Source organism: Capricornis sumatraensis, chromosome X, assembly GCF_032405125.1.
Source record: "Capricornis sumatraensis isolate serow.1 chromosome X, serow.2, whole genome shotgun sequence".
NCBI lineage: Eukaryota > Metazoa > Chordata > Mammalia > Artiodactyla > Bovidae > Capricornis > Capricornis sumatraensis.
In genome coordinates, this window is record NC_091092.1 from 128,628,223 (window position 1) to 128,655,765 (window position 27,543).

At 49.6% G+C, this 27,543-nt stretch overlaps 1 protein-coding gene across 1 annotated transcript in view; it reads left to right on the forward strand.

The window, feature by feature from the left end:
- The window catches only part of PHKA2 (phosphorylase kinase regulatory subunit alpha 2), a 91,710-nt gene extending 74,570 nt beyond the window's left edge, over positions 1-17,140 (forward strand). Inside the window, exons 20-33 of the mRNA XM_068962198.1 lie at positions 2,591-2,679; positions 3,640-3,773; positions 4,192-4,348; positions 5,051-5,130; positions 5,324-5,402; positions 5,487-5,616; positions 5,719-5,820; positions 10,084-10,202; positions 10,905-10,934; positions 11,975-12,028; positions 13,477-13,647; positions 14,840-14,893; positions 15,753-15,953; positions 16,313-17,140. Of these exons, the coding sequence (XP_068818299.1) occupies positions 2,591-2,679; positions 3,640-3,773; positions 4,192-4,348; positions 5,051-5,130; positions 5,324-5,402; positions 5,487-5,616; positions 5,719-5,820; positions 10,084-10,202; positions 10,905-10,934; positions 11,975-12,028; positions 13,477-13,647; positions 14,840-14,893; positions 15,753-15,953; positions 16,313-16,483 (1,571 nt within the window). The 3' untranslated portion in view covers positions 16,484-17,140. The remainder of the gene's footprint in view (positions 1-2,590; positions 2,680-3,639; positions 3,774-4,191; positions 4,349-5,050; positions 5,131-5,323; positions 5,403-5,486; positions 5,617-5,718; positions 5,821-10,083; positions 10,203-10,904; positions 10,935-11,974; positions 12,029-13,476; positions 13,648-14,839; positions 14,894-15,752; positions 15,954-16,312) is intronic.
- Positions 17,141-27,543: the final 10,403 nt, after the last annotated feature.

Consider the following 27,543-nt stretch of genomic DNA (forward strand, 5'->3'; position numbering starts at 1 on the left):
CTTCTGCTCAGCTTCCCTATTTTTTAGGATTTGCCTTTTTAAAAAAATTATTTTTGTACTGTTATTGGGGGTTTCAGTTCAGTTCAGTTGCTCAGTCGTGTCCGACTCTTTGCGACCCCATGAATCGCAGCATGCCAGGCCTCCCTGTCCATCACCAACTCCCGGAGTTCACTCAGACTCATGTCCATCGAGTCAGTGATGCCATCCAGCCATCTCATCCTCTGTTGTCCCCTTCTCCTCCTGCACCCAATCCCTCCCAGCATCAGAGTCTTTTCCAATGAGTCAACTCTTCTCATGAGGTGGCCAAAGTACTGGAGTTTCAGCTTTAGCATCATTCCTTCCAAAGAAATCCCAGGGCTGATCTCCTTTAGGATGGACTGATTGGATCTCCTTGCAGTCCAAGGGACTCTCAAGAGTCTTCTCCAACACCACAGTTCAAAAGCATCGATTCTTCGGCGCTCAGCCTTCTTCACAGTCCAACTCTCACATCCATACATGACTACTGGAAAAACCATAGCCTTAACTAGATGGACCTTAGTCGGCAAAGTAATGTCTCTGCTTTTGAATGTGCTGTCTAGGTTGGTCATAACTTTTCTTCCAAGGAGTAAGCGTCTTTTAATTTCATGGCTGCAGTCACCATCTGCAGTGATTTTGGAGCCCCCAAAAATAAAATCTGACACTCTTTCCACTGTTTCCCCATCTATTTCCCATGAAGTGATGGGACCAGATGCCATGATCTTCATTTTCTGAATGTTGAGCTCTAGGGCAACTTTTTCACTCTCCTCTTTCACTTTCATCAAGAGGCTTTTTAGTTCCTCTTTCTGCCATAAGGGTGGTGTCATCTGCATATCTGAGGTTATTGATATTTCTCCCTACAATCTTGATTCCAGCTTGTGTTTCTTCCAGTCCAGCGTTTCTCATGATGTACTCTGCATAGAAGTTAAATAAGCAGGATGACAATATACAGCCTTGATGTACTCCTTTTCCTATTTGGAACCAGTCTGTTGTTCCATGTCCAGTTCTAACTGTTGCTTCCTGACCTGCATATAGGTTTCTCAAGAGGCAGGTCAGGTGGTCTGGTATTCCATCTCTTGAAGAATTTTCCACAGTTTATTGTGATCCACACAGTCAAAGACTTTGGCATAGTCAACAAAGCAGAAATAGATGTTTTTCTGGAACTCTCTTGCTTTTTCCATGATCCAGCGGATGTTGGCAATTTGATCTCTGGTTCCTCTGCCTTTTCTAAAACCAGCTTGAACATCAGGAAGTTCACAGTTCACATATTGCTGAAGCCTGGCTTGGAGAATTTTGAGCATTACTTTACTAGCATGTGAGATGAGTGCAACTGAGCATTCTTTGGCATTGCCTTTCTATGGGATTGGAATGAGAACTGACCTTTTCCAGTCCTGTGGCCACTGCTGAGTTTTCCAAATTTGCTGGCATATTGAGTGCAGCACTTTCACAGCATCATCTTTTAGGATTTGAAACAGCTCAACTGGAATTCCATCACCTCCACTAGCTTTGTTCGTAGCAATGCTTCCTAAGGCCCACTTGACTTCACATTCCAGGATGTTTGGCTCTAGATTGGGGGTTTAAGAGAAAGTAAAATTAAAACTTATATTTAATTCACTAGTATAACCTGGAGGTTTATAGATGATTTTTAAATACACCACATCTTTACCTTGAAAACTTATTTTCTCTAGATGATACAATATAACCTGGCAGAAAAAGAAAGCTTAATAACTAAATATTGATAATAACATCTCATTGTTGTTTAGTCACTAAGTAGTGTCTGGCTCTTTTGCGATCTCACGTACTGTAGCCCGCCAGGCTCCTCTGTCCATGGGATTTCCCAGGCAAGAATACTGGAGTGGGTTGCCATTTCTTCCTCCAGGGAATCTTCCCAACCCAGGGCTTGAAACAGGGTCTCCTACAGTGCAGGCAGATTCTTTACCGTCTGAGCCATTGCATTGTAGGTAGATTCTTTAATGTCTGAGCCACCAGGGAAACCCCTCAATGATAACATCTAAAGGTGGTTAAAAGAGGGTTTCTCTGGTGGTCTAGTGGTTACGATTCAGTGCTACCCCTGCCAGGGCCCAGGTTCAATCCCTGGTCAGGGAACCAAGATCCCACAGGCTGTGTGGTGTGGGCTTCCCTCCAAGTAAATAAAGGTGGTTATAAACCAGAAGCACCAACACCCTGCGGTGGCAAAGGGACACACAACAGTGGCCAGGACCTTGGGCAAATGGTCTACTGTCTCTGGGCTTCGGTTTCCACATCTGAAAGAAAAAGAAGTTGGAGTTGATCATTTCTAAGGCCCCTTCCAGTCCTACATGCTATGTAGTTTTCTCTGAATTCTAAGAGAGAAGAGTGAAAATAACATTCCTTAAGCCAAGATCTCTGTCCTATTCATTGCTTGTTTCCACATTTAGCACATGACCTAGCCACATGAAAAATTCTTTTTGAAATTAAGTAAGTAATCATTCCTTATTTGGTTTGTATTGAATAAGGAGTAGCCACCTTAGCTCTTGAAAAAAAAATTTTATCCTTCCTTCTGCTTAGAAGAGCTCTTTATTCTTTTTTTCTCTAGTTGTTCCCATGGCTTTGCCAACTAAAGTTCTAAGTGCCCACCGTAAATCGCTGAATCTCGTTGATTCTCCTCAGCCACTCCTAAAAAAGGTAAAGTATTTGGGATCACTTTTTCAAGAAGTATAATGTTCTTTGGTGCTGGTGTAATCCCAGGAGCTCTTGTAAATGGTTTGCCTGAAGAGAAAGAGCATATTTCTTGATATGCAGGACTTGTAGGGTTAGAAGCTGGGTTTTCATGTGCACCCACTTTAGTGTCTGGATTGTGGTTTATGTCTGTATGCACATTGAACTTGACCCAGACCTTAATATGTTGGTGTGAAGAAGGCTCTTGACATTCTGCCACTCACCAGAATCTGTGCCGCCGAAAGGAAACGCAGCAACTTGCTACCAACCCTGGCCTCTCTGGGACCACTAGCCAAGGCTGGGTTGCTTTCAGAGCAGGGCAGGAAACCGGAAAAAGATTCCTCTGGAGAAGAAACTCTCAGAATAGTCCCCACTAGTTCCCATAATTTGTTACTTTATTCCAAGTCTCCTTTGCTTTTATCAGAAAGATTTGGCGTCTTTTGGAGACTATTTTAACCACAATTTTATGTTGTTTGAAACTCACATTTTGTTTTTTGCCTTCAAAAAATATTCTATTGAAGTTTAACATATAAAAAGTATATAAAATATAAGAATAGGGCTAAGTAAATTATCACCAAGCCAAGAGACCCATGTGAGGGACAAGCGCCCTTGGTGCCCCTCTTGGTTGCCTCCTCTCCATCCACAGGTAACTGCTGGCCTGCCTTCTAACACCTGGGTTGGTTTTGCCCATTTTTGACCTTCACATAAATAAAATTTACACAGATTTTAACCCGTTCAGTCTCCTGCAGACAACGACTGACATAGTGATTCACTGGTCAGGAAAAAAAAATCACAAAAGATCCCATGAAAACCTGGAGCATGGCACAGCAGCAGAGTGCCAAGACCAGGTTGGTGTGTCACTTTCTCATCTTCTGGAAGTGCATGCCCAGCCCCCATGCCCTGCTTTTTTGTCTTTTGTATGGACAGGCCCCTGAAGGTGACTTCCAGTTTCCCAGAGATGACCGTGGCGACGTGGACTGTGAAAAGCTGGTTGAGCAGTTGAAAGACTGTTCGAACCTACAGGACCAAGCAGACATTCTGTACATTCTGTATGTAATAAAGTAAGTGCAGGGCCTTGGCGAGGTCCAGCTTTCTGTCTCCTCCGTGCTTTGGCCTGGCTTCTTGGCCTGGCAGCCAGCTGCATCATGGTTGTAGTCACCCAGGGCACCCAGGCTCCATCCCCTTCTGTGCCTGCTGAAATGAGAAGGCTGGCTGAAGCCAGGATCTCACCATTTCCTGATGTCAGGCTTCTGTTTCAAATGGACAGAAGACAGTATGGTCCCGTGACCCCAAGTGAGGCTCACAGGCCGTGGGAGGGCCCAAGCACTTGGCACAATGCCCACTGATGCATTCCCTTCCCTGCCAAGTGAGCTCCACTGCGAGAGAATCTGGCCTGTCAGCCTTCTGGGCCATACTTGGAGGGTTTTCCATCTCTTGACAGGGGTCCCAGCTGGGACACAAATCTCCATCTCTTGACAGGGGTCCCAGCTGGGACACAAATCTCTCTGGACAGCACGGGGTCACTGTTCACAACCTCCTCAGCGAGCTCTATGGGAAGGCTGGCTTGAACCAGGAGTGGGGCCTGATCCGCTACATCTCCGGCCTCCTCCGGAAGAAAGTGGAGGTCCTGGCTGAGGTCAGAGCTGCTGCGCGTGTGCGGGCTGGCTGTCTGTCCTTTGTATCCCCGTGCTCTCTTCCTATTAGGAGAGCTGGAGGCAAGCACCTCATATTTATAAAGGAAACACAGTATTTATTACACAGATGGAGAGAGCATTTGTCTCCTGATCTCCCACAGCTCTTGGAAGGTGGACAGGGCAGTTGAAATTCAGACTGATTCGTTTTGTTGTTTCTTAGCTGCAGAAAAGGATTTACTAAGAAATAAAATGAAAATGCTCTGTGGTCCAGCACCCTCCTAACCAGAACACTGTTATTTCTGCACATCTGTAGTACAGTCATCAGGGATATTTTAACCCTGAGGTCCTGCAAATTCCAGAACTGCTTTCTATGACACTCAAGGTCATTATTATAGTATTTATTATATCTGAATAATGGGGAAACTGGCAATTTAGAACTATAATATGGTCATGAAGTCTTAACATCGGTGTTTTAGGACTCAAGACTCACAGGCCCTGCAGAGCCAGGCCTGGGGCCACATTTTGGAGACACAAAGACCACAGGGACCCAGCTCAGCCTGGGTTGCTCAGCCTGCAATCTGTATATGAATTTTCAAATAAATGACAGCATAGGTCAAGTTTATAAAGTAAAATTTATTACCAGTGACCCTTCCCCACCAGCTTTGCTGATCTTTCTCCCCCTTGCCCTCTCCCTGACCATGCAGGCGTGCACGGACCTGCTGTCACACCAGAAGCAGCTCACAGTGGGCCTGCCCCCAGAACCTCGGGAGAAGACCATCTCTGCGTAAGTCTTCAGCTTGCGGGGGAACTCGGGTTCGGGGTGGGGAGGACACCTCAACACCATCTCCCATTCAGGAAAAGTCTTTTAAGAGACACTGTCCCTTGAGCCCTGCCAGCTGAAAAACGGGGCTCTTCACAGAGGGCTGGAGGTGCTCGTAAGCGCCATGCATGGTGTTTGTGTTGCTGCTGTTTCCTAGGCCTCTTCCCCCTGAGGAGCTCACGAAGCTCATCTACGAAGCCAGCGGGCAGGACATCAGCATCGCCGTGCTCACACAGGTCAGTGGGCCGTCTCTGGGCAGCAGGGGCGTGTCCGCCACCACCCAGCCTCTGAAACCCCATCTCCTCCTGTGTCTGCGTCAGGAGATCGTGGTGTACCTGGCGATGTACGTCAGGGCACAGCCCAGCCTGTTCGTGGAGATGCTCCGGCTCCGAATTGGACTGATCATTCAGGTGATGGCCACGGAGCTGGCACGGAGCCTGAACTGTTCAGGTGGGATTCTCAAGGGCGGCTCGCACTGCTTGAGTCCACCCAACTCTCCCTTCTCCTGCCACCAGTCCTGTATCTGGGAAAACTTAACATGTTTGTTTTCAGGAGAAGAAGCTTCTGAAAGTTTGATGAACCTCAGTCCTTTTGATATGAAAAATCTCCTGCACCACATCTTAAGTGGCAAAGAATTTGGTGTTGAAAGAAGCAGTAAGTTAGTCTTTCTTTCCTTTTCTTTCTCAGTAATCCTCACCCCCACTTCCTTCCTCCTATACCTAACTCTAACACATCCCTGCCTATGAAAATACAAATGAATCTCACAACTGCACGAGAATTACCATATTGCCTGATGTCCATGGGGATCTCCTTTACTCCTGTTGGTGTGGGGCCACTGCAGAGAAACCTAACGCAGCCAGGCCACTCGCACCACAGATAAGGAAGATGAACTAGAACAAGGAGGAGAAAAATCATCACCAACCAGTACAACCCCTGGGAGAAATGAGAACACATTTCTCCCAATGCTGAACTCGTTGGGTGCAGTCAGTAGACCACAGCAGCAACAAGGGAAGACTTGGAACTTTGCAGTTCCCTCTTAGGAAGGATGTGGCTGAGACAGCTCTCCCTTGTCCAGGGTCACAGAGCTAGCTGGTAACAGGGCCTCGTGCACCTCAGTTCCACATTTACCAGAGTGTCTGGATGCTCTCACAGGCCACTGCATTAGAACTCTGTACTAAATTCCCTTTATTTTATATAATTGATGGACTGTAGAACATCCGTTGCTACAGGAAGCCCTTTCTCAAAAGGAACCAGGATCGTTTCATGATCCTGTGAAATTACTAAAAAGCACTAGATGCACCCTTACCACATTTACAATACCATGAGCACCAGCTTAGTGCCCAGTGAACCTGATCGAATGCTCATTTCCCTCTAGTCTTGTTTTTCGTCTCTAAGATGCATAGCTGTGCTGGCTGCAGGAAGAGGCCTCAGTGCACTGCCCCACGTGTTGCCATAGGTGATTCCACCAGAAACAGAATCGTTTTGCTTTCCTTTCTTCCTGACCTGCTTGGACTGCCGGTTTTCAGACAGCTTTTGAGAAGGCTGTTTCCAAAATGTTGTGGGTTTAACATATTCCAAAGTGTACCTACCTGTCATCCTGTTGCAGTGCAGCCTCCTTCTGTGCTCACTCTTCACCTGGTTCTCCTCCCCTCTCTCCCTCATCAGGAGCTGACCTTGCCTCCCTCCCTCCAGGCCAGGCCCCACAGCACTGGAGACCTGGCTCTCCCCTGTGGTCCTGTCACCCGAGGCCTTTCCCCATCTAGCCCTTGTCAGCTCTCCATAGTAGCATCCTGTCCCTTCTCCAAGCTCCAGCCTTCCCTTCCCACCAGGCTGCGCGCCTCTTCTCAGGGCTGGTTTGTTCAGGCTGCTTCTCCTCCCTGGTCCCACATGTGGCCATCTCCGCCCCACTGACTGTGCCCCTCGCCCCGGCCGTGTGTGCATAGCTCTGTCGCCATTTGTGGGAACCAACTGCTAAAAATAAAGCAGCAGCACTTGGTCTAGGATCTCCCAGGATGAGCAGCTGCTGGAGAGGCATCCACTAGGGGAGGCAGTGCACCTACCTTCATACCTGGGCTCCCCTCTGGTCACAAAGCAGTAGCCACAATCCCTGTGCCTCCTTTAAGGAGGATTTTTATTAACATTGGGCCCTCCCTGTCTTCCAGGACAAACTCTGAGTCCTTACTTCCTGACAGCAGAGAACTTAGGCAGTGCCCACCAGCCCTGCAGCCAGAGTAGTTATCTTCTTCCTCAGCCAGCCTGGGCTTTTCTGCCTCCATTTAACAGCATCTCTCTCAACTCCCCAACTATTTTCTTCCTATCTGACCATGTTTTCAAATGCCAACACAACCAAATGCTGGGCATAGGTCATTATAAACTCCACTTCAACACCCCCCCCAACTCCTTAAGTGCCTCTTTCCCACCTCTCCCTCCACCCCTGAGTTTCCTTTTGTGATACCCTACTTTCTCTTACCAAGTCCCTTCTAAGCTCTGTCCTCCTCTAGACCAGAGGTCAGCAAACACTGCCTGTGAAAGGCCAGAGGGAACCAGTCAGGCTCCATTTGGTCACAGGCCTCAGCTTTGCTGTCACAACATGAACACAGACACAGACCACACATCAGCAAAGAGAAGCTGGGTGCCAAAAAATAATCCTAGACAGAAAAACTTAAACTTCATATCATTGCGTCTGTCCTAAGATACTATTCTGAGAAGGAAATGGTAACCCACACCAGTATCCTTGCCTGGGAAATCCCACAGACACAGGAGCCTGCCCAGCTACTGTCATGGGGTCACAAAGAGTTGGACACAACTTTGCAGCTAAACAACAAAGATACTATTCGTTTGTTTTCTTCCCCCAAGTCATTCTTACCTCATAGGCTGTGCCAAAACAGACAGTGGGTCGCCTCTGAAGTTTGCTAACCCCTGCCTTTCAGCTTTCTTTCCTCTGTGGGGAGGGGGTCAGGAATGGCTTCAGTGAGGGTTTGACTGGTGTATCCACTTCTATACAAACAACATCAGTAATCACTGATTCGGGACATACAGTTTGGGTGTAAGGTTCCTACTTCCCTGACATTGACAAGAGTCCTAGGTTTAAGGTTGTGACTTGGAGGGGTCTGTGACCCTCTGGCAAGCTGCTGGGAGAGCCATGGGGGCACGTGGACATGGTACACCCCTCCGCACCCTGGCCTGCCTCTTGGGCACAGGGCTTAAAAAGGGGTGAGGTGACCAGGGGTTCCGCACGTGAGGGCTGTCTTTGCAGCACCTGAGTGCTCCACCTTTAGTGTGGGTGAGTTAGTTCTCAACCAGACCCCTGTTACCCTTTGTAGGCCTGGAGAACAGCCCTCTGCAGCCTCACAACACCTTGCTGACTTTGCTTCATCTTCATCTTGCTCTCTCCCTTTTTCTCTGTACCGGAACCCTGTCTCCAGTGTTAGGAAATACAATCGCCCAAGTCCTGATGGAATTCTGGTCTCAAATGCTCCCTAATTATAATTGAGGCAATTATCATTTATCCTCCTCATAATAAAGTGAACTGATTTGCAGACACATTGATGAATTTATTTCATCAAGCCAAAGAAATGCAGTGTGGGCTGTCCTTTTTATTTAATAAGGACACTGGGTACTTCAGATCTTTTTCTTTAGAGTGGGTGCCAGCAGGCAAACAAAGGCAGCATCATGCAATCAGATGTGTTTTGGTGGTTTTTCTCCTTTCCTGAAGGAGGAACGCTCAGGATCCTTTTCCAAAAGTAATTTTCAGTCCTTTCAAATGCACAATCCTTGAAATGTGAATATATAAGATAAATATTTAATGTGTTCTGCTCATCAAAATAATATACGTGGTTTGACACAGATAATTACTGAAAAATTGCTACTAGATATAAAGCTATAGAAGCTTAGGAAACTAGGAACAGAGTAATGTCACTTGAAACCATACGTACGTCAGATTGCAAGTAAGGCCAGAAGAGGTCCTGTCTTTTTGCATATAACATTTGTTAATTGTCCTTTAGAATCGTTCAGTTTTTTTAAGCGGCCCTACCTGTAACTGTTCAATTTTTATAAATAAGAAAACTCAATTTTTATTAAACCCTGAGATGTCTGAGATTAATGTTTTCAGCTAACGCCCAGTACAAACAGGCCCCTTTGGCTTCTGTTTTCCACTCTCCCCATGTCCCTCCTCCCACTCTGGCTAATCTTTGTGGGTCCTCCCTCTCCACTGTCACTGGGCTCCTGGTTTGTCTCCACTCCTCTGGGCCGGGAGGGAGCCACCGGTGCAGCACCCAGCACCGAGGGACTGCCTCGGAGGGGACGGCTGTGAGGGGCGGGTGGATTCCAGTTGGTAGGGCTTCATGTGCCTTGGGAGGCTTTATCCTGAAGACTGGGCTGGGCCTGAAAGGAGTCTGAGTGGACAGTGACATGGTCCCCCGTGTGCCTTTTAGAATGATCACTGTGCGCACAGCGTGGAGCACCAGGGAGTGGGGCAAGGCCATAGACAGGCCACTGCAGCAGGGTGGAGCCCCCCTGCCCCTTCTGGGATGGCTGCTGCTGTGTCTTCACCTTTGGTTGGCTTGTTCTCCCAGGTCTTCCCTCTCTTGCCCCATGGCTGGACCTTTATTGGGTGGGCTCAGGTTTCTACAAGGAACGGGTACATCTGGAGACGTAAAAAGTTAACATACTCAAATCACTGAAGGGGCTTCTGGCCACTCAGTGTTTCCTGCATGCTGCTTAAGTCATGTTCACTATGTCACCCATTCACTCAAATGCGTACTGAGCCCATGTTGTGTCGCAGGCCCTGCTCCAGGTCCTGGAAACGGGAGTGCACAGTTGAGTGGGGGGGATAGACAAAAACGAGCACATGCATGCGTCCCTCTGAGGGCAGACGCGATATAATTTCTACAGACCCCGTGTGTGTTTCCCTTGCAGTGCGGCCCATTCATTCCTCCACACCCAGCCCCGCTGTCTCCATCCACGAGGTGGGCCACACTGGAGTCACCAAAACCGAGAGGAGTGGCATCAACAGGCTGAGGAGTGAGATGAAACAGGTAAGAAGAGCTCTCTGTCTGGGCTCAACTGAGAGCATGAGAAGCCCTGGGCGTGCACAGGCTCTTGGGAAAGGATGAGGGAGCCCTCCTGTGCTCAGACATGCTAGAGCCACTCATGTGCACCCACAAGCACTTGTCTTTAGCGTTAACCATGTTAGGTGAGCATTCCGGAAAATACCCTGCCCCATGATTGCCTGTTGCCAAGAACCAGTCTTTCGAGAGGACCACAACCATTGCAAAAGGTCTTTGAATCCTCTCTCCATCCAATGTGTCCTTCAAGTGCAACAGGGAAATGAAGGAGTGTAGAAATAGACTGGAATGCTTGTGATCTCCTTATTTTCCACCATCCATAGGTGTGTTTTTTTGGTGCTCACCTTTAATTCATAATAAATTCCTTCTCGACTGATCCACAGGACTGCAAGTCAATAGCCTTTCAGTCCTAATGGGTTGGGTACTATGCTAGGACTTGACAGTGATCTACAGTAGGAAATAGTTTCCTGCTGACTGTGACCTGCAGTGAGAAATGCACTGGGATTTTCTCCATTTCAAATGTGGCCTCAGTAGATTGAGCCTGTGAGGCACTAATGGTCACGCCCTGCAGGTGGACCAACACGTCCTTGGATGTTCTAGAGGGTGATACAAGTAGTAAGGCAGCCTTGATTTGAAACTGGTTTTTATTTTCTGATGTATTTTTGCTTTCAGATGACTAGGCGGTTTAGTGCTGATGAACAGGTGAAACATCTCTGTCTTCTTTCCTCCTTTACTGTGCTTTATGTTCTTTCTGGCTTGAATGTGGGAAGCGAGGCTATGAGTACAGAGTGTCAAGCCATGGAGAACAGTTCTGCCCATCACCCAGGCTTGGGTGGAGGCCACTCCACAGGCTGTGGCAGGCAGCCCTTGGGACAGGCCGAGCACACTCGAAAGCAAGAGAAGTGGCCTTGCCCCATGCCTTGAGGAAAAAAATCCATTTATCAAACTCTTGGGTTTCATAAGATACTTTGTGAAACAGATGGACGGAGATGGGTTCTGCCTCCGCAGGAGTATCTGTTCAAAAAATGGAACTGAATAGGGACAAGTAGATTGTGGTCACTGATGATAGCAACAGAAGAAATACTGGAGACCCGTTCCTAACAGTGTCCTGTCTGTGAGCACAGAGTCTCTACTGACGTGCAGATTCCCTGTTCAGTCCCAGGGAAAAAGCCATGTGCCCTCTCATTGGATTTATGCTCTTTCCAAGTAAGGAACAGACTTTTCAAATGTCTTCCTGTGCCAGCCACTCGGTGGCACCGTCCCTCTGGCTGCCCACATCCTGATGGTAGTTGACTGGAGCTGAATCTGAGGGCTTCCTTCCATCTGTTTAATGCTGTCGTAGCTTATTATGGGGACAGAATGATCACCGTTTCTCTTGCATGGGTTTAGGTTCAGTTAGCCAGTGTAAGTATTGTATTTGGCCACTTACTTACATCACGGAAATACATTTTTCTCTTTCCAAGATTAACATAAAAGATTAGCATCTCGAGGCTGTGACTTTGGAAAATAAGTTGTATCCTAACTTGACAAGCTGCCTCCACACTGACTAGACACGGGGAAGCTCCACACTCAGAGAAAGCGGAGCTCTGCCTCTGCCTCAGGGGTGTCTGAGAACTTCCGCTGCCCGCATCCTCCGCCTCTTGCTTCCCCGGCGGTTTTCGGGGCTGCTCTATGCTCCTCCTCTCTGCATGCATCCTCTGGTGTCAGTGCACGTGACTGAGTGGACTCTCTCTGTTTTGTAGCTCATTTCTGTGAGCCAGGCCGCGTCCATCAGCACGCGCTCCTCCAAGTCTGCGGTAAACCATGCATCCCCGCCGCCTCGTTTGTGGTGTCCGCATCTTCTCCTTGCCCTTCTCTCACTCCCCCGACCTGCCCCCCACAAGCTGTGAACAGGTTTAAGTGTTAGCATGGGACTGTCACCATGACAGAGGAGAGGCTAGAGAGCAAGCAGAGTTGTGGAACTGAGAGCTTTGTTTTTCCATCTTGAGTTCTCTGCTTATGCTCTCCTTGGTGGGCCGTGAGTGAGCAACACTCTTTTCACCGATCCCCAGGAGCTTCTGGAACCTTCGGGGCAGTGGTTATGCATCTTTCTATTGAGCCACAGGGGTGAATCACTGCCCACATGAGCCGATGGGCACTTTGTATGTGCTGTGGCCCCAGATGAGCTGGAGGAAATATTCTAATTGCACAGGCAAGTCTGAATCTTCCTCCTAAAACTAGAGGGAGAAAACCAGCTGAGTCACTGATGAGTATGGCTGTAATTACTTTTATTTGTCTCTAATTGTTGCCGTATTTAAATGGCAGTAATGAGCCCAGTGGAATAACCCAGCCTAACAGCCTTTTCAAAATAAGATCCGATGAAGTCAAAACGTGTGCTCCAAGAAGCCTCCAGCCCTGCAGAGGTTTAAATTTGAGGTTGCACACTGAGAAAGGAAAACTGCCAGGTAGTCCAGAACTCAGATCATGTACAAGGATGAAGGTTATTCCATCCTCAACTGGGAGGTCACCGGCACAGTGGACACACGCTTGGCCACAGGGAGGCAGCACCCAGGGAGCCTCGTTCTAACTTCAGGCCCCCGGAGCCCCTTTCGTGGCCTCCGCATTCGTGGGCGGGCCTGTGGCTCCCGAGGCAGAAGCCGAACTGCTGGCCCTGCCCCAGCGCCTCCCTCACAGAGGCCAGAATAAATCCGGTCTCTGGGAGGAGGTGAGGAGGAGATGGTACCCCAGCTCGGAGGCAGTCATCGCCCCGAATGTGGAGAAAGCGCCATGCTGAGAACAGGCAGAATAGAAAGCCGCTTAAGAGGACGGTGGACACACCATGGTCTGAGGCCTTCCTCCCAGGGCTTGCTGGGTGTTGTATTCCCGCAGCCCCGGCCCCACAGCGTGGCGACCACCAGGCTCCAGGCTCCGCAGGAGGACGCAGTCCCCATGCCTTGTTCTCCCTGGGCTGTGGGGCTGCCTGCGTCTGCACTCAGGGTGCCCACCTGTGCGCCGCTGCTTACAGGAGGCCGAGGGCACAGAGCGAGAGCCACTGGTGTGGAGTTGGGGTTCTCAGCCCTCCAGAGCCCTGACCTGCTGGGCCTCTCTGCTGGGCTTGGGGCCTCTACCAGTGCACCCCCTTGGCAGCTGGAGGAGTGCAGGGAAGAAGCTGGGTCAGCAAACCGGTGAAGCCAGCTGGTCTTTCTGACTAGTCCCCAGGCAGCCCTCCTGAGGCTTCTGAAAGCCACGCCCTTCTGTCTTGCAGAGGTCCAGCACCCCGTCCTCACCCACGGGCACATCGTCATCAGACTCAGGTGGGCAGCACATGGGCTGGGGGGAACGGCAGGGCCAGTGGCTGCGCAGGAGAAGGCTGGACGGTGCCATCAACAGGGTCCCCGTGGGATTCTACCAGAAGGTGTGGAAGATCCTTCAGAAGGTGAGCCTGGCTACTGAGCTGCATCACCCCCCACCACCTAGTGTGACCACCCAAACATCCCCAGGCGCTGACAAGTGTCCCCTTGGGGGCCAAGTGCCCCTGGTTGAGAAATGCTGGCTGGAAGCCAAACCAGTTAGATAAAGTGGCGGCCCAGGTTGTGTAGAGCCACCTCTGACCTATTTTCTGAACATAGCAAAGTCTGAAGGTAGGCAAGAGGCAGAGAAGGCCAGGAAGGCTCAGGGTAAAATGCTGTAACCCAGCGGACCTGGAATAGCCACGCACCTTGGTCCCTGCAGCTACTTTCTCCCTCCTCCACCCCAGAGCGTGCCAGTGTCCTGCCAGAGGGACTGCCGGCCTCCATCAGAAGCTTCTGTGCAAACCAAGAACCACACAGGACTGATTTTTTTCCTGTTATTTTTGTTAGCTTATTTCACAGTAGGAGAGGCCAGGAGAGAAAAGTCACCCCAAAGAGGGTGCACAACACCCCCTCCCCAATCGCCTGCATTCTGCACCCTGTGAGGTCTTCGTCAAAGCTTGGGCACAGGGAGGCCCGAGGGCTCCCTGTCCTCTTAGCTGACTCTGGTCCCCACATGGGAGCAGAGGCCTTCAATGGTTCCTAGAAGACCTTCCCACTCTTCCTGGGGCCTCGCATGCTTCCATCCGGGCTCCCGCTGGCTTGATACCAAGATGCTTTTATTATGAAAAAGCGGCACTTTGTACAGAGCCAGCGCTTGTTATTTATACACACGGGTGTGCATGTGCGTGTCTGTGCATGTGCTCTAGTCTTTTGTGATTGGTGCTTATTATAGAAACCTCAAAAATAGATGCCTGCAAAGGCATAGAAGTATCACTTTGCCAGCAGGAACCAAGCACATCTCCCTTGCTCTGGCACCAAAGGGGGCCTCTCAGCCGCCAGGACTGGGCTGCTGAGTGAAACTCAGAGCTCCCACAGAGGACAACCCAGCAGGTCCCTGGGGCGTTGTTCGTGTGAGATCTGAACAACGCCTGCCGGCTCCTTAGAACTGTTCCATCGAAAACACAGCCTGTGGGCAGTGAGAACAAGCTCTCTAAAAATAACTCACAGTCTGGCGTGTTCCAGTCCTTGCACTGGCTTCCAGGGCAGCGCAACGTGAGTATGTGTGCACACTTTTTAATCAGGTTCTGACATGTGCAATGTGTGTTCTGCCTCCAGTGCCATGGTCTGTCCATCGACGGTTATGTGCTCCCATCCTCGACCACGCAAGAGGTATGACAGGAAAAACCCACATGCCATGAGTTTTCACTGAGTGCTAGATTTCTTGGACTCTTTCCACTCACCTGTATTTCAAGCTCATTACATACAGACCATTTGCAGGCCCTATCTCAGGGCTTCCCAGGTGGCGCTAGTGGTAAAGAACCTGCCTGGCAATGCGAGAGACACAGGTTCAATCCCTGGGTCAGGAAGATACCCTGAAGGAGGGAATAGCAATCCACTCCAGTATTCCTGCCTGGAGAATCCCATGGATAGAAGAGCCCGGGGGACTACAGTCCATGGGGTCGCAGAGAGACATGACTGAAGCAACGTAGCACGCATGCATCTTTCTCAACACTTAACCCTCAAGTTTAACAGTTTTTTCCCACATGTATTAGCATCACCTTTCTTCCTTCCCCTCAGAAACAGCATATCTGGACTCTCCAGATCTCTAGATTGCTCCTGAAAACTCTGGTAAGGGAAGAGCTCCCTGGACCCATACCAGCCTCCTCTGACAACAGTCATCTTCCCTGGTTTCTTTCCCCCTCTTCATTCTTTAAAAAAATGATTTTTAAATTTTTACCCCACCAAAGGCACCATGCTATATGCCACGAAGAATAGTGGAGAAAGAAAAAACAAGACATGGTTGTGTCACTAGAAGTCACAGTCCATGGGGATGGGTGACTAATGCTAGAACAGGGCTGGCTGGCTGACTCTCGGCCTCCTGCCTCAGAGGATTCCTGTGAGCAGGATAAGCCAAGTGGCCAGCAAGGAAGCCAAGTTTTCTGAGTCAGTGGGTGCTGCGGGTGGCATGGGTGACAGGGCTGTCTGTCCTCAGCTTGTTCCTGACCTGTCTTTCCTGGTCCCTTGGCAGATGACCCCGCAGGAGATCAAGTTTGCTGTCCACGTTGAGTCAGTGCTGAACCGAGTGCCACAACCCGAGTACCGGCAGCTGCTGGTGGAGGCCATCATGGTGCTGACGCTGCTCTCGGACACAGAGATGAACAGCATCGGGGGCATCATCCATGTGGACCAGATCGTGCACATGGCCAACCAACTGTTCCTACAAGACCAGGTGGGTGTGCCTAGAGGCAGTGTAGCTGCGTTGGCTGCCATTCACCTCTGTTGAGGCTGGAGATCCTGTGTCCAGTAGGAAAGGTGGTTCTCAAACAAAGAAAATGTCCTCACAGATGGTGAAAAATGTCAACCATTTGGTTTGAAAATGGTTTGTGGCCACTGGGAAATCTTCTTTGGAGATGGACAGGCCCCCTTCAGCATAGGTTTTAGAGCCAACACATGTCTGGCCCCGTGTAAACCAAAATCGAGCTAGGAGAAGCCCTCCTCTCATCCTAGAATCAGTGCTGCACTGCCCACGTCCGGCTGGGAGCGCCGGCTCTGCTCACACATCGCCTCTGCCTTTTTATCCTGCTGCAGGTGTCGAGTGGAGCCACGGACACGCTGGAGAAAGACCAAGCCACAGGCATCTGCCACTTCTTTTACGACAGTGCTCCAAGTGGGGCTTATGGGACGATGACCTACCTAACGAAAGCGGTGGCTTCTCATTTGCAGGAACTGCTGCCCAATTCAGGTTGCCAGATGCAGTAGGGCCTCGGTGCTCAGTCTGTCCCTTTCTCGTGGGCACTTCCTTGTGTTCCCCAAGATTCCCTGTGCTTTCCCCAACAAAGCCTTGCCCATCAGAATCCTGGCAGGGAGGGGATGATAGTGACACACTTGGAAGCAGTAGACATCCAAACCCAGAAAGGGCCACCGGCTTCGGTGCTCCCCTGAGGCGCACTGGGGGGAGGGTCATCGTCTACACTCATCTCACTGAAACTTTTGTCACAGCATCTGGCCTTCTGGAGTCTGAGGACAGATTGGAAGTGGGTCTCAAGTGCAGAGTGAAGTGAAAAGGCAGCTTAAATCAGCTCTTCTGGAGTTCCTGAACAGGTTCCATGAGTGAGTGACATATCCTCACGATGGAAAGATCCTCCCAGCAGCTGCAAACCTTAACAAAGGGAACATCTTAACACAGGGTATGGTCTGTCTGTGGGTCAGATTGTTTACTGAATAGAACAGCTCTTTCTGTGGGGCCTGGTTTTCTCGTGCCTGGCTGGCTTTCTCAGCATCTCGTCCTATGGGCGTGGTTATCTTCATGCGACAATTCTCTCTCACCCAGATTTAGAAAATTGCTCCCATTTCACTTTGGCTCATAGTCTTCAAGGATTTTATCGTGGCCACCCATGGATTAGGGTTTTCTCCTGCCTTGTGAAAAATCCCACATCTTTCAATCTAACCAGAAAGAAAAAAGGCAGAGCGGGCACCAGCTCTTCTTAGAGCCAGGCCAGCTGCTGTTTGGGGGCTGCTGTGGGCAGCAGCACAGGCCTGTGCCCCACCTCCACCCTCCCACATGAGCTGATGGCCAGCAGAGAGCAGCACGACCCCATGTTCTGGGGAGCAGTGTCGTGAGTCTGCAGCATAGAATGCCACAGAAATGCAAGATGTGCTCACGCCTTTCTCCCAGCAGCACTTTCACCATAAGGCCCTCAGGTGGCTGGGGCTGGAGGCCATGAGCACCAAGAAGAAAGTATGTGAAACCTTTCTCCACAGATTACTAGATGGTTCCTTCCGTCATTCATTGGCACGTGTGGGAAGCTGTGTCAGGTGTGCAAATACAAAAACACAGGCGACATGCCTTGGCACTCAGGGTGGGGGCAGTGGGACGGGGGTATAAGGTGTGAGACAGGAAGGTGGAACCACCCCGAGGCCTGCCATTGGTGCGGCAGATCCCAGAGATGGTGTGGGTAGGTGGAGCCGTGCCCCCCTGAGCTCCCGTGGTGCCCAGAGCCTTCCTCTCTCAGCCACTTCTTTCCTTGGAAGCCTGTTTGCTCCCCTTTGCCTCAAAGGGTCCATGGTGGGGGCCACAGGCCCCACATTTCATAGGAGTGTTTTCTTAGCTTTTAGTTTTGGTGTCTTTAACACACGCTTCCCTGGTGGCTCAGTCTGTAAAGAATCCGCCTGCAACGCAGCAAACCTGGCTTCAGTCCCTGGGTCGGGAAGATCCCCTGGAGGAGGGCATGACAATCCACTCCAGTACTCTGGCCTGGAGCAGCCCATGGAAGAGGAGCCTGGCGGGCTACAGTCCACCGGGTTGCAGAGAGTCAGACGTGACTGAGCGACTAAGCTCACACACAACACGTGCTTAACATAAGACTCGTGTCATTGACCAGATAACCTCCCTGGTGAACAATTTCAAACACAGAGAACGTAAAGGTACAAGCTGCTAAAGGCCCGGTCGCCTCTTGGGCAAAGGCTCAGGAAGAGTTACAGCCTTCCAGAATGAGCCAGGTGCTAATTTAGAACCATCACCTGTGTGTGGATGACGTGCAAAGCCGCAGATGCTGTGTTTGGGCTCACCAACCGAGACGCGGCCAGAAGAGCCATAATAAGCAATTCAACCGAGCCTTCGATTCACTCTTTTGAAACCTCTTTCAAATGAAATCCTGAAATAGTACTGCATTTCCACAGGCATCAAGCTGTCAGCTTCAAAGAACAGGCTTCTGAGGCTTGATCCGTTTCACAAGCAGCTGAGGCCCACGCCACCAAGAAGGGGAACAGATGTTGGAGGGGGATGGGAGAGGCCCTTTCTGCCACCATCGTGGCCTCGGCAGACAGGTTCCCACGCCAGGAACCCGGGTGCCTGGGGGGCTCGTTCTCCACACACAGTGGCAGTGGTTGAAGGGGGGCAGGGGTACTCTCCTCTCTCCCTCCTCACAGCAGAGAGGCCAAGCTCAGGCCTTTACCACGGCTGGGGTTTAGCAGGTTCTGTGACATATTTGTCAGACCGTCAGCCGAGAAGCAGCTGGCCGCCCACCTGCTGCTCGCTCTGGCCCTGACCCAGGGGACCCCAGCAACATGGACGGCTCCGTCTCTGAGTCAGACAGACTAGCATCCCCAGCCAGCACCACCGCCACCACTGGCAGCTCCGTAACGTGGGCCATTGTTTTGTTTAGCCTCTGTGGGCCTCAGTCTGCCCATCTGGCAGCCGGGCAAGAGGCCCACAGACGGACGAGCGCGGGGCTCAGTGGGAGGGAGTGGCAGCTGCTCCCCCGCCTCCGGCTTCCCTGTAGCCGGGCTGGGGGAGCTGCGAGGCTCTCCAGTCAAGCTGGTGACTCCCGGGGCATGTTGGTCCAGAGGTCACTCAGAGCATCAGCAACTCTTCTGAGGTGCGGGGAATGGAAGGAGAGATTGTTACACAATGACTGCCTGGACAGAGAGGATGTAAATGCTCCTTATATACAAAAAAGATCAGGAGGCAGGAGAAACAGTTTGTCACTTGATTGCTACCACTTGTTTCTGGACCAGACAGGCAGCCAGGCCTGCCTTGATGTAAATTACGGCAGATCACCTCAGCTCTGCTGACTTGCACGCAAGTCTGGCAAATCACTTGTCTCTGCTGCTTCCTTGTCAAAAGGTACAGAAGCCTCCCACCCCCTCCCTCGGTGCCCTTATCTATCTTTCAGGTGATTCTTAGCTTTTGAAGCCCCTGCCATCTGTTCTGTACAGTTCTGCACTGTGCATGTTCCCACAATGCCTTCTGATAGCTCTGCTGGTGAGGGGACGGTACAGCCACACTGCCACCTTCTTAGAGCCTTGGGGGCCCCTTGTTCCCTCAAAGCTGTTCAGGAAAAGCCATATCCTCAAGTTACCAAGACACTTCTGAGGAACAAGACCACCTGAAACTGCAAGAAAGACTATTTTCAAACCAAATGCACACAGGGTTTAATGGTTTGAGAGGGGAAAATTCCATCAGAAAACTACTGTGTATGTTTTTAAGGAGCATATGTGCAATTTTGGCAAAAATGCCTTCTTAGAAGGACGGGAATCATTGGAGCCAATGAACTCTAAAGTCACGATTCATCTCTGCCTTGTTATAGTATGTCAACTATTATTATGAAAAATGAATTTCTCAAGAAGGCACTTACTGGGGGCAGTTATCACTGGACTGGTGTGGCAAGGATGAAAAGATGCCAGTCACGTTTGAGAAGACCCAAGGAGGCACACTGTCCAGCCTCCCATGCCCCAGGACAGGACCACCTCCCAGCAGGGTGGCTGGCGAGACAGGCTTTGCAAAGGGCATGGCCCCAAGCTCCATCTGAACTGGGCATGGGGCAATGGTTACACCTTCCTGTTTTCCTTTTTGGAAGACCTTTCCAGCTACACACCCAAGAGGGCACACTCACCACTATGTCAGAGTTTTTAGTTGCAGACTACAGACAGCAACTCTAGCTGGGTAGGAAACGTGTGTCTTAAAGGATATTGGCTAAGTCACATGATCACAGACTTGGCGGCTCCCCAGTCCTTCCCGTGCTCACACCCTGTGACCTACACCACTGTCACTAAAACCACCTCCTCCGCTTTTTCAGAAACAAAAAATTGAGGCTGCCACGGGTCTCCAGAGTAGATTTCACAGTTACTAGTGGTCAACTCAGGCTCCAGCAGGTGTGTTCCATTAGCTGGGTTGGGAGGTTGGTGGAGCTGGCTTCATAATGGGGAGAACCACCCCCCCAGACCCAGGAAGGGGGATCAGATGCTGAGCATCTAAAACTGTCCACTACAGCCAGGACCCTTGGCTTGTGTGCCTCTGTCCAAAGGACAGGTGCTCCCCCGGGGGGTGCCTTTTTGAGGTTTGGGCAGCAGGAGTGAAGAGGGTATGCATAGCAGGCGGCCCACCGCCCCCTCTTCACTCAGGCTGGGCCAGTCCCAGGTTCTCTCCTCTAGTAGAAATGGTACGGAGTCAAGCAGGGTCGCTGCTGCTACCTGGACCACCTGCTGCCACTCAGCTTCCAAGGAGTGTGGCAAAGCTCCTGGCACACCCACCTTTTCCTGGACTCTTGAGTGACAGCCCGCCTGGGACAAGACGCAAATGATTGTCTCATCTTTCCTTCTAAGTCTTTAGCCAGCTGGGGGATTTAAAAATAAAGAGTTGGAACTGATTCGAAGTGTAAGCCTGTATCCTGACAGTGTGCATAAATTCCCCCAGCTGTCACCGAGAAGCCACCCCCTAGTTCTTTCAAGCATCCGAGCCACTGTCTCCTGGGCTCCAGGGAGCCCACCATGGAGGTGAGTTGGCCTCTGGTGCTCCTCTCCCTCCCTCAGCGCCAGCTCCCGCCCAGTGCTCTCTCCCTTATTAACCACAGAGCTCCATCTGGAGTGAAAACGGCCCAGCCAGCTTTGGGAGCCCGAGTCTCCAGAAACGACTCTGGGCTTTTCACCCCCAAAGCAGTGAGCTGACTTAGGCGGCAGTGATCTCACACACACCCACCCCATGCTTCTGTCCCCAGGTCCCGAGTCAGGCCAGAGATGGCTTCTGTGCTGTCAGCCCACATTTATGTGGCCGGCGCTGTGCTTGGCAGGCTGTGGAATAGCCTAGTTAAAAGCAAGAGATAAAACAAGCAGGTCAGCAGGGAGAGGGATCAAATCAGACCGCAGAGCAAAGGTTCCCTCTGAGCATGGCACCAGCAGAGGCTCTGCAGAACACACTCGCCACCCTTCACCAGGACTACCCTGTTTTCTCAAAGATGATGCCAGAGGACAACGAGAGGGCAGCCCTGAATGCTCCCTGGGGTGCCACGGGCCTCCCTCCCTGCGCAGGTCAAGGAAGAGTAAGATAGCCGCCAGGGAAGTGTTCTGGGTGACGGGGCAAGAGCTTGTCAAGAGTGTAAGGATGTCATCTACCAACCAGTACTGGACCTTGGCCTACAGCTGGCCAAACCCTAGGGGTATTAGGGGAGGGCTCGAGACCAAGCCCATCTCTCTGTCTCCATGGAGCTTGGCCAGGGGGGTGGAGAGTCCTCCTTCCTGTCCTGGCCCAGACAATAAACCAATGAGCAAACATGCATAATTTGTCAGGATGATAAGAGGCTGGACGAGATTGAAGCAGACAGAGAGGGCAGGGAGGCCTGGGGGCAGTGGGGACTGTCCTCTGGGATGAGCAGAGAAGACCTCTGATAAGGTACAATTTGATCAGAGACGTGGAGGAAATGAGGGCCAGAACATTCTTCTGAGGGAAAAAATGTGCCAGGTCAGGGGAACAGCCAGCTGCAAAGGTCTTGAGGCAGGAGTGCACCCACCACGTTTCTGGAACAGGAAGGGGGCCAGAGGGTGCAGAATGGCACTGTCAAGTGTTGGAGCACGGACTTTGACCCCAAGTCACTGGGGGCTGAGGCAGAGGAATGCCCGCCTCTCCAGAGAAGCAAAATGTGAGGGCAGAGGAGAGAAGGGTTTCATTTTACAGCAGGTTTGGAGAGACGGGTGGGGAGGGTGAGAGGAAGGAGGCAAGTGCCCAGGACAATTGTGCTTCCTTCCATTCCTTTTGGGAAGCACACAGGCTCCTCCTGGAGCTGGAAAATGGGGCAAACAAATGACTGAGCGGAGAGAAACTATTCCTGCCCCCTTCCTCAAGCCTCCTCACCCTCAGGCTTGAAACCCTGTATGGCCATTAGACCATTTTCGAGCAAATGTACACGTGCACCCAACCATCTGCCCACCACTGCCACGCTTCCTGTGCCAAAGCTGCGAGTCCTGCAAGGGGCCACCAAGGGGACCAGGCTGGACCTCGTCCCTGGGGCTCTGCCCGAGGCTCGCAGCCTCCTGCTCTCCCTACCCCAGCAGAAGATTCTCCCAGTCCGCACCCTAGGGGACATCAAACCTTGTCTCTACCATCTGCAAGTGCCCAGCTGTCTTTCAGGTCGGGCCTTAGAAAGCATGAGGAAAATTGGGGGCTGATGCCTTCCAGGCTCTAAAGGGTTCATGCTCTGAACTTTAAATAGCTGTGCTATGCTTTTAAATTTGACACATTTCTTTTTCTGAACCTAAAAACAGCACAATGGAGCAAGCAAGCAAGAAATGTAGTGAGTCATCCTCGGGAGGAAGGGAGGTAGGTGGTGGTGGTCAGGGGAACATGGGGTGGGGGGCAGGATAAAGAGTGCAAACAGCAGTGGGAATACATGAGGCCAGTAGGACTGGCTGTGAGTCCTCTCTGGAATAAGTGACTGTCCTCTGGGTGTGACATGTGGTAAGCCTCGGGTGTATTGGAAAGACAGAGGAAGGTGGCAGAGATTTAAACCCAACATCTGCTTGAGCAGCACACCCCTCAGACATTAGTAAAGAACACACTTTATCGCTGTACATCCGCTTGCTTAGATGACCCTTCTCAGCACCAAGATTTTACAGTTGAGGAAACTGAGGCACAACAGGCTTGTGAATTTCATAAATTCTCCCACATTAGGTCAGGACTAAAGCCTGGGTTTCAAGACTCCATGTTTACCTAGATTTGGGCAAAGAATACTGTGTTTCCTTTATAAACTTCTCTCAGAACACAGCCTCACATTTTCTTGGATTACATAAAATTTGGACCGCAGGTATGGAGTGAACTACTGCAGGGGAAGGGAATTCTTGGTTTAGCATATAGGGATTAAAAGCCTACTGCAGCCTACGATGATCCAAGGCATGCTTGCAAACAGGCAGCCCGGACGCCTTCCAGCCAACTTCAGAATCAGTTGCGCCTGGAGGGGCAAATGCCAGACAGGCCTCCAGTGGGCACAGAGCTCGGGGCTACACTGACAGTGCTCTGGGCATGGCCCGCAGTAGGCCCGGTGGCCCTTAGCTCCCAAGCTAAAGCGGGGAGGCCACGGCCTGCTCCACTTTCTCCAAGCATCACTTCAATTCAGAAGAATCATGGTTAGTGCTTTGGAAACTGCAAAGCTCTTAGAGTATCTGTTTTAATGTAGACCCTGCCACCCAAGAGACCTTGACCACATGGTGAGCCTTTGACAAAACTGGGAGATGGAGGCAGCAGTTGTCTTTAGGCATCAAATCTGGCTTGACTGCATCCTGGGGCCCTGGCTTTCTCCACCGGGGCGCTCTGGGGTCAGTCAGGCAAGAAGTCAGATCCCCACATTGCTGCTTGGAGCTGGGCATCCTTGGACTGTACACAGTCTCTTGGTGCCTCTCAGTTTTCTTCTCTGTGAGATAGGATGGGGATTATATAAGCTGTCCTCACTGGGAAGTTCCAGAGATTAGAAGGAAAATGTATGTAATAATCGTCTTCATGTACATATAATAATGTCATATGATAATGCGTGTAAGCCACTGGCACATAGCAAAGGCTTAGTAGACAGTGGCTTAGACACCTCCCCCTGGAGTCCCCCACCGAGGCCTGCAGACTCTCAGTCCCCATGGGAGGCAGCCCAGTGCTTTTGAATGTGGACTGTCAATTCAGACAAGGTTTTTAGCTGCATGCCTGTGGACAGCAAGTCCTTCCACTGAGCCACCTTTCCTCATGAAAGGATTCAAAGGACCATTAAAAATTAGATAATAGGAATTAAAAACTTTTAAAAAGAAGATCCATCAGGGCCGCAAGTTGGCAAATCTTGGGTTAAGCCCAATTCAGGTGTTACTCATACTCTATAGAGGTCACTGCCCTCTGCTCTGCCCTGGCAGGGCTCTCTGCTGTGGACCAACAAGCGAGCCAGGCAGATAGAGGCAGGAAGGGGGGTTGGCACTTTGGGGCTAATCCAGGGAGCTGGCAGGACATGGTGTTGTTTTGCCAAGACCATGAGAGATGCCTGGCTCGTGAATGGTTCAGAGCCCCGCCTCGGAGCTGGCACCCACTCGGAGCTGGCACCCATGTACCTGGTCCAACACCTCTGAGAAGTGAACCTCATGGGAGCACCTCCACCTTCTATGATTGTTACAAGGACTAAATGCATTACTTCTTACAGTGCTTGGCTATCACTTGGTACCACAGTAAGTACTAAGTAAATGTTTGACTTTTTTCTAAAAAATCAGATAGTGAGGATAAAGCTCCTGGAAACTAGCAAACGTTCAATAAATTCCTGTGTAAAATCAGCCCCCAAATGCCTTCTCTCCGCCACTGTCCTCACTCCAGCCAGTCTTTTGTTTCCTCTGAGAGGGTCCATGTTGCAGAAATGAGTGTTAGAGGAAATAAGCCTTAATGGTCATTGGTCATTCCCAGCCCTTTCAGGGGTATTTACCTTTCACAAATCACATTTAGCTTCAGTGAAAACAACAGCTTGTGGAATTTTCAGCCTCTGAGCTTGACAGTGTGATGCAGAGTGAAAGGTGAAAAGAGATGGGAGAGTAAAAGGCCTTCAACCCCCACCTGTCATGGTTTCTGCTTAAGTATGGACTGGCACTAGGGTGCGCAGGTGGTGTCCTCTGAAGACCTGTCTGTTCCCAGAACTCTAAAAAGCAGGACAAGGACTTCCCTGGTGGTCCAGTGGCTAAGACTCCACACTCTCAATGCAAGGGGGCAAGTTTCGATCCCTGGTCAGGGAACTAGATCCCACATGTCACAACTAAGTTTGCATGCCACAACTAAAGATCCTGTATGCCACAAGGAAGACTGAAGATCCTGCATGTCACAAGTAAGACCCAGTACAGCCAAATACATAAATATAAAAAAACAGAACAAGCCAAATAAAAGTCAGGATGGTACAAGTGGACAGATTCCTCCATAATCTCTCAGCATACTTTCAGCTATACATCATAGACTATCCAACTATCAGTGGCTTAAACAATAATCATCACCCATTTAACAAGAAGTCTGGAGCCAGGAGGTTGCAGGGTTGATTTGGTGGCTCAATAATGTCATGAATGATCCATGCCTTTCTATCTTCCTTTTCTATCATCCTCAGAATGTGTTGCTTCCTCTTCTCCTGGTTACAGGATGGCTGCCACAGCACCAAGCACCACACACTTAAAAGACAACATCCCACCATGAGTCAGTCTCTCTCTTTCCCACCCTCTTTCTCTCTCCCTCAACCCATTCCAGGCAGGGAAATCTTTCCCACAAGCCCCCTCATAGACTTTCCCAAAATTGGCCAGAACTGAGTCACATGCCTGTTTTAGACTGATCACTGGCAAAGACAATAAGGATTAACAGGACAGCTTTAGAGCTACTGTACGAGAGAATAAACAAGCATTTGTGGCCCTGGGGGAAGGAGCCATTTTCTGAGACATCACCTGCCAAATGCCCGACATAAACTTGGGTCCTATTAACAAGGAAGGAGAGGGATGGCTGCTGGACGGGCAACTTGGAGCCTGGCCTGAAACTGAAACCATCCCCCTATCTTCCTACATGGGAGGTTAAAGCAGAAACATAGACAAGATGAGACAAACCACAATACAGGTGAAGGTGTTAGAAAAAGATCTACAAGAGAATCATGATCAAATGTTCCAGACTCACCAGTTAAAAGACAAATGTTGACAAATCGGGTTACTATGGAGAGATATGTGCTCTTTATTAAGCATATGGACTTGAAAGATTTAAAGGAAAAGGATGAAAAAGGATGTGTTGGGCAAATATTAACAGAAAGAGAGCTACTATCACTGTGCTCATATCAGGTAAAATAGATTTCAGTACAAAAATTATAAGTATTAAGGATGAAAAAGGTGACTATGTGATGATAAAAGAGCAAATTCACCAAGAAGATATTTCCATGTTAAACATGTATATACCCAACAAAATATTAGGAACTCCAAAATATATGAAGGAATCATTGATAGAACTACCAAGAGCAATCAATAAATCAATCTTCCTAGTGCGAGATTTCAACATATATCTTGACTACTGACAAGCACAGTGTAACAAAATATCAAGGACAGAAGACCAAATGACACAATTAACCTTGATAAGAGGGACAGATAGACAAGTTGATAGAACAGTGAGAATACACACTGGGATCTCCATGAACATGTGGAGCATTAAAATTTTGATTATATACTAAGCCATTAAGAAAAACACTAATTTAAAAAAAAAGCTGGAGGAATCAGGCTCCCTGACTTCACAGACTACACTACAAAACTACAGTCATCAAAAGAGTATGATATAGGCACAAAAAACAGATACATAGGTCAATGGAACAGAATACAGTCAATAAATAAACCTTACAACCATTTAATCTAGGACAAATGAGGCAAGAATATATAAAGGAGAAAAGACAGTCTCTTCAAAAAGTGATGTTGGCCTAAAGCAACTGGAAAAAGAAGAAGGAAAAAACTCTAAATTTAGGGGAAGGAAAGAAATCATAAAGATCAAAGCAGAAATAAATTTTTAAAAAATGAAGGAAACAATAGCAAAGATCAATAAAACTAAAAGTTGGTTCTTCGAAAAGATAAACAAAATTGACACACCATTAGCCAGACTCATCAAGTAAAAAAAAGGGAGAAGATTCAAATTAACAAAATAAGAAATGAGAAAGAAGTTACAACAGACAACACAGAAATATAAAGGCTCATAAGAGACTATTACAAGCCAAGAAAATAGACAACCTGGAAGAAATGGACAGATTCTTAGAAAAGTTCAACCTTTCAAGACTGAACCAGTAAGAAATATAAATTATGAACAAGGCAATTACAAACACTGAAATCAAAACTGTGCTCAAAAATCTCCCCAAAAACAAAAGCCCAGGGCCATAATGGCTTCATAGGTGAACTCTAGCAAATGTTTAGAGAAGGGAGAGTACATCATGAGAAACACTGGACTGGAAGAAACACAAGCTGGAATCAAGACTGCAGGGAGAAATATCAATAACCTCAGATATGCAGATGACACCACCCTTATGGCAGAAAGTGAAGAGGAA